Source organism: Pinus tabuliformis, chromosome X (genome assembly GCF_031772625.1).
Source record: "Pinus tabuliformis cultivar Carrire ecotype Pingquan chromosome X, CPIR1, whole genome shotgun sequence".
In the NCBI taxonomy this organism is placed as follows: domain Eukaryota; kingdom Viridiplantae; phylum Streptophyta; class Pinopsida; order Pinales; family Pinaceae; genus Pinus; species Pinus tabuliformis.
Window position 1 is genome coordinate 1,144,931,919 of NC_142308.1, and position 12,615 is coordinate 1,144,944,533.

Sequence of the window (12,615 nt, forward strand, 5' to 3'; positions counted from 1 at the left end):
ACCTGCTAGTGGTACCACTTCTACAGTTGTAGTTGGAGATGATGATGATGAGGAGGAGCCATGGGGCCCCCTGTCTGACTCTGATTATGATCTAGAGATTGATTGACATGATCTTGGCTCCTCTGGCAGTAGCTACTAGCCAGTACAGTAGTACTGGAGTCTGGTCACAGTTTAATTTTGTTGTAGAGGCCATTTCTAGCCTCCTTGGTTATGTGTTTTTTGTTTTGAGTCTTTGATCATGTATGATAGTTGACTATGTATTGCCATTGGACAGTGCACTGGGTGCCATTTTGATATAATGGATTGGTTCATGAGCCTACTTTGATCATATGTTGTCTTCCATCTATATTATAATGCTGTGTGTTTTTAAACATGAATGAAAATCTTTAAAATTATGTTTTTTTAGATAAAAAAATAAATATTTAATGTATTTTTTACAACGACCGAGTCATTGAAATCGAGTCAATACAGAGTCGGAGTCGATCCTCAGCCGAGTCGGAGTTGGAGTCGATCCTCGGAGTTTTAGAACATTGGTCTAAACTCAACCTGTTCCTTTTAACAATGTGGATGAAAGAATAAGAGCTCCAACGCCTCTCTGCAGAAGAAGTGTTTACCACTTGTGATAGCACTCGCAATGCCAAAGTTTGTAGAAATGGAGTAGCACCTCCATGCATGTTCCACCACTCAAGAGAAGAAAAAGTCTCTCGATCTCTAATTGCATGCATGCTCCCAAATGGACCAGTGCTAAGTGTATAGTTGCTCAACTATCTCCGTACCATAGAAGCCTCCTCCTCATCAGGCACTGATTTACTCAATGCAATCATATTTTTTTTGTGAACCTCTGGATCTAGGTGTGTTTTTCTCCTTCTCCCCCCCAGGTGTTGGTGTTGAAATCCATTATGGATGATAATATTTAGGTGTCAAAACATATGCTAATGCATGCAATGGAACATTTAGCATTTCCCATCGGTTTTAAACCTTTGCACGAATATAATTGTACAAGGTGATATCTCTAGGCTCAACAATGTCTTTAATCTGCCCAACATGCTATCCATTATTGGTTGATCTGTATCTGCAAAATACAAAAAATACAAAAAATACAAAAAACAATGACAAAAAAATGTGGGAGTTTGGGGTTTGCATTTACCTCTTTAGCTCTTGTAGATGGAAGCCCTTCTTTACTCCTCCAAGCTCCTCCCTCTTCACTCCTCCAAGTTCTCTGTCTCTCTTCTCTTTCTCCTCTCTTCTCTTCTCTTCTCCAAGCTCTCATAAAATAGAAATGAGCAAATGAGAGATGAAAGGGCCTTTTAATCCCTTCACTCCCCACCCTAACTCAACCTGGGCCCACCCCCAATCAATAGACATGAAAAAAAACGAATTAGTGAGCCGTGCAGTGGAAACGACTGACTGCTTGGTGAAGCGGTCGCGATCCATATGGATCCGGCCCAGAACCTTTGCATTTAGTATGACCGATCCACCGACCGAAACGCGGATCAGGCCGAACAGTTTCGGCAGGGCAGGAACCGTCTTTTCCAACCAGATCCGCGTTTTGGAATTTCTGAAACGCATTTCGGCCGGCGGATTGCCCACGGATCCTACGGATCGCGTTTCGGGCTTTTGGTCCGGGTGGAGGGAGGGGGGGCGTTTCCTGCAACGCTGTGATAAAGACAACTTAACCTTCTTTAATCTAACATTTGAATCTAGCATTATCAAATGGAAGGTCCAATGAAGATAACTCCCACATAGGTCTATGAGATTACTACCTTGATTACATCATTGTTAAAGTGAGTGATTTCCTTTGAAGGTCTTGGTCCTTGTTTTTGAATAAAGGTAAGATTATGTTTTTAGTGCCCACAAATAATCGAGGAAACATTCGATGAGACTAGAAAGTATTTTGAGTCATCAAAGGACTATTAGAATGCCAAGAATACTCTTGAAAACTAAAGAGATACTAACATAGTAAAAATGATACAACTGTCAGTAATCAACAGAAAGAGTGTGATCTGAGTAAGAAAAATGTGCAAAACCCTAATAGGGTCACAGAGTACTAGTTCAATCCAGGGATTGAGGATAAGGTTGGGATCGCTGTTAGGTGAACATTTTTATAGTGCGGTTCATGCCTCTGTTGTTTAGAAAAGGATTTGGTGCAAGTACTAGAAGTTGATCGTAAATCTTAGCTATAATGACAATGGAAGTGCACTAATATATTTCTTTTTCAGCTGTGCGTTTACTCCTATTTCTGGTTTGTATGAGGTGACCTTTTCTGTTAGGAGTATGTGTTGATCTAGATTGTCATTGATGTCAATATGGCAATATTCTGGATACTAAATGATGATGTGAAGCCAAGCAGAGCAGATCCGTGAAGCAACAAGAGCAAGAAGCCAAGGAGGAAAGCCATCAGGGAAGCCATTGGAAATCATCGTGAAGCCAAAGAGTAAGAGGAAGAAGTTCATCGGAAGAAGTAAAGAGGAACACACAACGGAGGAGCATAAAACAATGATTAACAGAGGAGTTAACAGTGATATTGAAGAAATAAGCGGAGGGAGTATTAAACCATGGAAACCCGTTAAAATTCCCAACGCATATAATAAAACACATCGGAGTTTAACATATCGACAATATTACATCGACGACTTTACCAGCGGATCTATTATGTGCCACAACTCCAAACCCCCGATGCGATATGTATTACGGACCTGTTGAACCACTATAATGCACTTTAATAAAATATCGCATCTGCCTATCGGAATTGTCATATCGCAAAATCTTAAAGGATGTCACATCAAACCGCCGATTGCGATAAGGGCATGGACCCAACGAATCGCCGATTGCGATAGACCCAACGAACCACCGATTGCGATGAAGCTGTGGACCCGACGGATTTATTAACAATTGTTTGATACTATATCGCATCCGCTCCATCGACAGTAGGGGTATCGGGATGTTATATCGTGAAGCCATAGGGTTGCGATTGTGGGATTTTCACGAGTTGCGATTGCGATTGATGACGTGGATGTGGGACCTCATATGGGTATGGTCTCTCCTATGAAATGTTCGATAAATAAACAAGTTTATGAGTAATTGGATAAGTCGGCCTCTCCTTCCAAATGGACGTGTCCTCTGGGTATTGGCGAAACCTGTATAAATACAAGCTAAATACCTCACCTTAAGCATCGATCTCGGGCATCAGAATACATAGAAAAGGAAGTAATAGTTCACAACTCGTGAACTCGAAGAAAACCAAAGGATGAGCAGAAATAGAGGAGAAGAAGCCAAAGGTCGATCAGAGGAGAAATACACCGGAACATTAAAGTTGAAGAACATTGATCTCGGGTATCCATTACAGAGAAAGTGAAACAACTCACAACTCGTGAACTTGAAGAAACAGAGGAAGCCGAAGGTCGAGAAGCCGAAGGTCTAGCAGACGCCGAAGGTGTAGTAGAAGCCGAAGTCGAGTGAAGAAGGAAGTCGAAGACAGAGCGGGAAGACAAATCTTTTGACCGGGTTCATCTTGGAAGGCTCAGACCCGAAGTGAAGCCATAGGGCAAACAACGACCTGTTACAAAGACTACAAGGACAGGGTTTGGTAAAGAAGTCCTTGGGAGTAGTATAATACAATCAAACATTTCTTGACAGAGTAAAACTATAGGGTCAGAGCCCTTGGGGTTGGTGCCTCAGAATTGGAAGGATTGGTGTCCTTGGAGTTGGTGCTCCTAAATTCAAGGTTGGTGCCTTGGTAAGATAGGGTCGGAGCCCTAGAGGTTGGAGCCTCATCAAAGTCCAAGTTGGTGCTTGGCAAAATTCATCAGATATTGTATTCAATATTTTTCTATATTTTAATAAAATCATTTCTTTGATTAAAATTGTAAAGAATCTAAATTGGTAATAATAACAATTGAAAAGAAATACTGATTCACCCCCTCTCAGTATTTCCAACGGTATGGTGGGAGATCGTTGTCAACCCCCAAAAGGCCTTAGCGCCCTTTTAATTTTTGTATAAATATGGGTTATGAGATAAAGTGCAGAATCCTTTGGTATAGGAAGTTGAAAGTTGAAACACATTTTGAAATGTTAATAAGGTTGGTGCAGATTTTAGACATACACATTTGCATCTTACAAACCCATTGAAGCTCAAGATTGATGTCTCTTAACACGCTATTCATTTTCTTGATTAGACTTTAAAGAAACTTACATTCAAAAATCTTGGAAAAAGGATTCTAATGTTTAGCCACAATCGTTACTTTTTGCCAATTGTAAAATAGTTAGTTTGATTTGTTGTTTTTAATATATTTTCTATACCTTGTATGCAAGTGTTATTTATTTATGCTCTGTATGGTTGCCAAATAGTCTTTTCTTTTTGAGACTGGGTGGGGTAGCCTTCTGTAGCAATCTTTTTCATCATATGCTTTCAGCTTAAAAAGCAATTTCAGATTCACGTGCTTATGTAATGTGAATTGTTCTGTTAGGATGTTTCTGTTTTGATATCCCCTTTGAGCCATATTTCCAACTGGCAATGGAACTTCTACCTGTAAAATTTATGTAACTGACTGGAAGAAGATAATGCTTCTCTAGATATCACTCTCTTTGTCTAATCATAGCTTGTTTAGAGTTCAGAATGAGTATTCTTTTATAAGGATCTATTGCATCATTATTAGGGTATGCTTTCAGCTGAAAAAGCAATTTCAGGTGCATGTGTTTATGCTATAAGAATTATTGGCTGTTAGGATTCTTTTTCAATATGCCCTTTGCAGGCAATGAAGCTGCTGCTTGTAAATTTATGTGACTTATTGGATTAATATAATGCTTCTCTTTCACTAATTGTAGCATGTTTGGAGTTAAGAATGCATCTCCTTTTGTAAGAATCTTTTGCATGAGAGTATGCTTTAGCTGAAAAAATAATTTCAGGTTATGTTATATGAATTATTGGCTGTTAGGATGTTTCTTTTTTGATATGCCCTTTGAGCCATATGTCCAACAGGCAATGCAGCTGCTACCTGTAAAATTTATGGAGCTGACTGGGATTAGATAATGCTTCTCTGTATATCATTATCTGATTCTCTTATTATAGTGTGTTTGGATTTAAGAAGGGGTGCTGATTTCTGGTTGCTTTTTATTATACAGAATCATTCCAGTGGATAAAGATCATATGAAGGCACCAAATATATGCATGGACAAGGAACACTCGAGAGTCTATGAAAAACAAGTTGAATTATTACTCTCCAAGTGCTTGGGTGATAGGGCACGTCTTGTTCGAGTTCTTCATAGAAGCATACCTGAAAATTGGCATATAGATGAGGTTTGTGCTGTTTGTCAGCTATACTGTTCAGTGCATGAGATTGCTCAGCTGCATTGCCAGCCTTTTCCTATTAGTGATAACTTCGGTTAAAATTTTCATCCTATCTTTTTGCAATCCTCTTTGAAACAATCTGCAGGGACTTGCATGTTTAGGAAAAGTTCCCCTTCTTGTTGGCATATTGATAAGTGATTTTGAGAAAGCTTTTCGAATGATTGATGTGGGTCCAAGCGCAGACAATAAAATTGAGGTATTCATATACGTATTAAAGGGTTATTGCTTCTGCCTTATGATCTCATTAGTTTAATTGAACCCATGTAATAGCCTGTTAGTGTTATGGAACAGTCTGCCAAGTTCAGAAGCTTTTGGGGAGAAAAATCTGAATTGCGTCGGTTCAAGGATGGAATAATTGCAGAAACAGCAGGTACTTTCTGCCTTGGTTAGGACAGTTTTTAGCAGATTAATGCAAACTGTTGCATTTCATAAAAGTAAAATTGGAGTACTGTTGCTTTGTTTTGTGGACAGTATGGGAATGTGAATACTGGGAGAAACATTTAATAATAAAGAAGATAATGGAATACACTCTCTGTCGACATCTGTCTTTATCCTCCCAAGATATTTCTATTGTTGGAGATCAGTTGGATTTTACATTATTACAGGGAGGCAAAGGTAGGTTCTTTTTACATTTCTTGGTCAATCTCTTATGAGTCCTCCTGTAATACAATCTTTTCAAGATTCTTTATGCTACTGAATAGCAACAGCAAAAAGATGTCATAAAGATCATCGTATGATTTATTTATTGCCATGCTTATTCTCATGGATATATTTTTTGTTTGCTATTCTTAAGTATTGTATGACATAATTTGTAGCTCCTACTTCTGCAGACCCAATTGCTTCCACTCCAACTTTGCTGGATGCATTAGATGTTCTATCCAAATGCCTGCGGGGTGTGGAGGACTTGCCATTGCGAATCTCTAGTGTTCAGCCACTAGATTCAGGTCAAAGCGTGATGTTATTATTTCTTTATGTTTACTTGAATGAATATTGCCTCCTTATTCTGCTTGAAGTTTATTTATTAAATGGTCGAGAAAATCATATATATAAAATGTTTCACTTTCTGATCCACTAGGTTGATGGCAATTCTCAGCCTTATGTGGTCAAAATTCTGTTCATATTTGCAGCATTTGGATGGTTTACTTTTGTCTTGTTTGGTTTTTGAAGCAGCATATGGATTCTCCTAATTTTGTGCCTTCCTGGACTTGACGACATATGTTTAGTTCTTGGTTTCAATATTTGCATCCAAGTAATTGTGTTGCATAAATTGAATGTTCTGCCTTGGAAGTGAGGAAAACAGATGTTATGTGAAATTAAAGGAGAACAAAACTAAATCATATAAATGTGCCGTTACAGCAAAATCTAGCACATTACTGCAAACCCTCTCTAAGTGACCTAGATAATAAGCAACAATGGAAGTTTCACAACTATCACCTTAGCAACTACTCCCCTCATTGTAGTGAAGGATATATATCCAACACAAGGGAGGCTTCCCTAGTAGATCTTAGGGATCAAATCGCTCAATCAAACCAAGTTAAGAGCCCCTTGAAGGTTCCTAACACTTAAATGGGTTAGGGAATTAGGGCTTAGGGTTTTAGGACATGCCATTGCAAATCTCTAGTGTTCAGCCACTAGATTCAGGTCAGAGTGTGAGGCTATTATTTCTTTATGTTTACTTGAATGACTATTCCCTCCTTATTCTTCTTGAAGTCTATTTATTAAATGGTCGAGACAATCATATATGTAAAATGTTTCACTTTCTAATTCACTAGGTTGATGGCAATTCTCAGCCTTATGTGGTTGAAATTCTGTTCATATTTGCAGCATTTGGATGGTTTACTTTTGTCCTGTTTGGTTTTTGAAGGAGCACATGGATTCTCCTAATTTTGTGCCTTCCTGGGCTTGACAACATATGTTTAGTTTTTGGTTTCAATATTTGTATCTTAGTAATTGTATCACATAATTTGAATGTTCAACATAGGAAGTAAGGAGAACAGATTTTACGTGAAATTAAAGAAGAATGACAAAACTAAATTATATAAATGTGCTGTTACAGCAAAATCTAGCACCTTACTGCAAATCCTCTCTAAGAGACCTAGATAATAAGCAACAATGGAAGTTTCACAACTATCACCTTAGCAACTACTCCCCTCATTGTAGGGAAGGATATATATCCAACACAAGGGAGGCTTCCCTAGTAGATCTCGGGGATCAAATCGCTCAATCAAACCAAGTTAAGAGCCCCTTGAAGGTTCTAAACACTTAAATGGGTTAGGGAATTAGGGCTTAGGGTTTTAGGACTTGCCATTGCAAATCTCTAGTGTTCAGCCACTAGATTCAGGTCAGAGTGTGAGGCTATTATTTCTTTATGTTTACTTGAATGACTGTTCCCTCCTTATTCTTCTTGAAGTTTATTTATTAAATGTTCGAGACAATCATATATGTAAAATGTTTTACTTTCTAATTCACTAGGTTGATCACAATTCTCAGCCTTATGTGGTTGAAATTCTGTTCATATTTGCAGCATTTGGATGGTTTACTTTTGTCCTGTTTGGTTTTTGAAGGAGCACATGGATTTTCCTAATTTTGTGCCTTCTTGGGCTTGACGACATATGTTTAGTTTTTGGTTTCAATCTAAGTCACATGACACGAGGACACGAGACACGGAGGACACGTAAATACGAGTATTCAATACGAAACGCAGCGACCTGGAAACAGGACACGGGGGACACGTTTTATATATATTTAATAAAATATATATATATATATATATATACCGAAATATAGTTTTTTATCCATATTAAATTGCAGGTTGCAGCTTATCTAATCAAATTAAGATATAATTACTTCTCAAAGTTCATAGTTCACTTTAAAAAAATAAATAGAATCAAAATCTACTATTTAGAAATTAGAATGTGATATGCTTGGTCTTGATTCTTGAATATTCAATGTTCATTGTTCATGTACAACTTACAAGCACATAAGAAAATAACTAAAGTCTAATCCTATTGATTTCCTCTGCCCCTCTTGCGAGAAAATGCCACAGCTTTCCCTTTCCCTCTAGATGTATGCTGGTGCTGGTGGAGTTGGCAGGGAGTTTGCTATGCTCTAGAAGCTGAAGAACTAGAAGTAGGAGCTATAGGAGGTAGACCACGTCCTCCACTGGTGGCAGGGGTAGCCCGGGCAGGTGGTGTCACCTGGAAACATTACAATCTCCCAATCCTGAAATCCTGAAAAACTGATAAGTCTGCTGCATTTGAATGAAATCTAAAATTCTACTTTCTCCATATGAAATCCAATGAGGCCGGAACCACTCTCAAACACCCTGAGTCATTTCATGGTAATGTTAAAAATTTAAGTAAAAGGATGAAAATGAAGATTAAGGAGAATGTCACTTTTACTTTAAGAAATAGCATATCAATACTAGGGCCTAGACTTGATCATTAAGCTGCCCCACTCAAAAATTATTTGTTTCTTTCAAAACAAATTGCAGCTTATGCAGGCAACGTTTTCTATCAACGGAATATGCGTTTTCTAGATGCAGGACACGACGAAAATCGGCAAATACGTTTTACATTTTACAGGACACGATGAAAAACGTTTTCGACACGTTTTAGGGCCGTTTTCGTGTCCTGCACGTAAAATACGGGACACGGGACCTTGGAGGACGTGTCCTGTGACTTAGGTTTCAATATTTGCATCTTAGTAATTGTATCACATAATTTGAATGTTTAACGTAGGAAGTAAGGAGAACAGATTTTACATGAAATTAAAGAAGAATGACAAAACTAAATTATATAAATGTCCCGTTACGGCAAAATCTAGCACCTTAGTGCAAAGCCTCACTAAGTGACCTAGATAGTAAGCAACAATGGAAGTTTCAACACTATCACCTTCACAAGTACTCCCATCGTTTTAGCGAAGGATATGTATCCAACAAAAGGGAGGCTTCCTTAGTAGATCTTAGGGATCAAATGATTCAATCAAATCAAGTAGCTCTTCTAGAGGCTTAGGCTAACCAACAAAGGCTCAAATAAAGCCTTTAAACACAACCAAGAAATTGCACTTTGCTGGAGTAAAAAAGCATGTAAAATCAGAAATTGTGGTAATAGACTAGTTTATAGCAGCAACAAATTTAACCCCAGAAACTATGATAGTAAAGTGAAAAATGAGGGCTAAAAATATGAGGAAACAAAAGAATTAATTACAACAATGTTCAACAGTTTAGAGGCACATACCAACAAATAAAACGCTAGACGTTAGCCCTAATTTATATTTGGAAAATATACATAAAATGACACTTTTGATTTTCCCGTATATTCCATACAAATTCTAACCATAGGATATTAACATCTAAGTCAATTAATGCTGAAAATATATGATTTTTCTCTAACTAAACCCTAATTTACCCGGGAACAAAAGGAAAAATGCTTTTTAGAGAGTGAAATGATTGACACAAGAGATAAGACTAGTTTTTTTCTCAATCTAGGGTAATGGATTGTAGGAGTAATTGAAATAAAAGAGATGGATGCAGGTTCAGACTTCAAAGCAACTAAGGGAGGCTAACTTGTGTATCCCTTAATCCTCTAACCTTAGCATCCTTCTACTTTCCTAGATAGACAAGGGAGGGAGCTAAACCTAGGTCACAAAATTATGGTGAATATTTAATAATTCCTATCTATTAACAATAAATAAGATTGGAAGAGAATAACTGACATTGAATAACACATATCATGAAAGTTCACCAATAATCTGTTGAAATTCAAGTGCAATCTAGAATTTCTAATCAAGATAATTACTTGTGACTGTTATATGTGATTTTCATTTAGCATTTGCTTCATTTAATTAGGTCATCAAACAATTATACAAATACAATGCACAAAAAGACAAGAAGGATCAGAAATTAGGCCAGCTGCTAGGGAAAAATCCACAAGGGGAAAGCCTAGTAATCCTTTCCTTATAGAATCTTAGTCAACAAGAGAAATCCAAGTCATATACAAACTGACCAATAGACTGATCACCCAAGTACCAAGTCAGCCCTCGAACTTTGCCACAACTCTGTCAATAACTCTGATCACAAGCCAAGTCAGCCTTCCAAAATCTACCACAACTCTGTCAGTGAGTCGGATCACAAGATGCCATATGTTGAAGAATGTAACTAGTGTCTGTCTTCAAAATTGTACTTGTCAAAAGAAAATTTATTATTAAAGAAAATGACTTATTAAAGCATGGGTTTCATGCTTGGGTCAATATTTTCTAGGTTTCGTCTTGAGTCATTTGAGTCATTGCCATTTTTATTAGACCCTTCTTGGGCTTTTGTATCATGTAAACAAAATTATTTTTGAGTCAAAAAGGTAATTTGTCACCTCCACACCAAGTCGGCCATGTTCCCAAGAAGTCGGCCTACATGAGGGCAATTCGACCCGGTAGAAAGACTATATAAGGAGAGGCTTCGACCTATTTCATTCACTCACTCAACAAGTTCGATCTACAAGACAAAGAAGCAGAAAAAGAGAGCAAAGGAGTTGGAGAAGGATGAAGTTTGTTGGGAAACCTTATATCGAAGTTTTGGGCTATCTTAAACTCACACGTGCGAAGTTTTCTGGGCAATTGCTGGGGCCGAAAATTTGTGTCTATTGCAGGTTCGAATTTCTGAAGCTGGGGTCGAAATTTTGCTACTGGGGGCCCGAAATTCTGGACTGAAGCTGCTGCTGGGAAGCCGTCACTTGGAGTGTTTTGTCAAGATAAGCTATTGCAGGGAAGGGTTGACTTGGTGGTTGGAGGAGGTCTTTGTCTAGGTTTAAGAAGTCTGGAAGTGTCTCATCTTGAATTGAATCTACTGAAGGAAGAGTTTTTGACTGGGTTTTCCGCTTATAGGGGTTTTGCCTTGGCTGTGCGTCTACATCTTGTGTTTCTTGTTCTTGTGATCTTAATACACATATAATTTGGTAATTGCTTGATGAAAGATAAACTAATTAAGAAGTAAAAGAGGCCAACATAATTCACAAGTAATTATCAAGAAAGAGGAATGAAACCCTAAACCCTACTAGCATTGATTTCTCAACATGGTATCAGAGCTAAGGTCGAAGAAGGTTGGAGATCACTTTGTTGGCTTAAAAGAAAAGGTTACTTCCTCTATGGCAAGTTACTTGAAGATGGGATTCAATATTATAAGAATTGCAGGAAGCTGGATTGGACGGATCATCTACAACTTATCTAAGAAAGTGAAAAGAAAAGGGTTCTTGGCTGCACTCATAGACACTCTTGATGATGGCAATGCATGGATCATTGATAGTGGAGTATCAAGACATGTGATGGGAGAAAGTGGACAACTTCATACTCTATCGAAGGAACCATCATCTCATGCAATGGAGCTAGGGGACAACAATAGTTATGTAGTCAAGGGCCTAGGATCTACATCATTGAAGCTGGGAAACGGAGCAAAGCTACACCTCAACAATATAATCTATGTTCCAGGTTTGAAAAAGAATTTACTTCCAATTTCTTGTTTAGAAGATAAAGGAGATAGGGTTGCCTTTGTAGATGGTAAAGTTCTGGTTTGGGGAAAGAATTCAAGCATTGATAAGGCAAAAGTTATTGGAGTACATGAAGGATGGCTATATATAGTTATAACACTATCTCCTCAAGCCCTAGTTCACATGGAGATCAACCCTATTGAACTATGGAATAGAAGATATGGGCATATACATTACAATATCATTCCCTCTCTTAATCAAATGGTAAATGGCATCCCCAACATCAAGGAAGATTGTGAAGGAGTATGTAAGGGATGTCTTTGGGAAAGAATACAAGGAAGCATTTTACAAGTAGTGATAGAAGGTCTAAGGAAATATTAGATCTCAATCATTTCGATGTGTGTGGGCCTATGTCTAACAAATCTCTTGGAGACCATCTTTATTATGTGACCTTCATTGATGATCACTCTAGAAAGACATGGCTCTACCTTCTCAAGACAAAGGACGAAGTATTTGAAAAATTTAAGGAGTTTAGATTTGAAGTGGAAACCTTAACCGAAAGAAAGATAAAGACTTTGAGATCCAACAATGGTGGGGAATACACTTCAAAAGAAATAGTTGCATATTGTAAAGAAGCAGGTATTAAGAGGGAGCTCATTGTTCCCTACAATCTCGAGCAAAATGGAGTTGCAGAAAGGAAAAATAGAACAATTGAAGAATGTATACGAACTATGATATTTGATCAAGATCTACCAAAGTTTCTATGGGGCGAAGCAACAATGACACCAATAT

The 12,615-nt window shown here is 37.9% G+C and overlaps 1 protein-coding gene across 4 annotated transcripts in view; it reads left to right on the forward strand.

The window, feature by feature from the left end:
* LOC149143923 (uncharacterized) overlaps window positions 1-12,615 on the forward strand; it is a 289,497-nt gene that overhangs the window by 167,414 nt on the left and 109,468 nt on the right. For all 4 annotated transcript variants that reach the window (XM_089446412.1, XM_089446413.1, XM_089446414.1 and 1 more), the window contains exons 10-14: window positions 5,122-5,296; window positions 5,433-5,543; window positions 5,639-5,717; window positions 5,819-5,962; window positions 6,178-6,291. In XM_089446412.1, coding sequence (XP_089302538.1) covers window positions 5,122-5,296; window positions 5,433-5,543; window positions 5,639-5,717; window positions 5,819-5,962; window positions 6,178-6,291 — 623 coding nt within the window. The remainder of the gene's footprint in view (window positions 1-5,121; window positions 5,297-5,432; window positions 5,544-5,638; window positions 5,718-5,818; window positions 5,963-6,177; window positions 6,292-12,615) is intronic.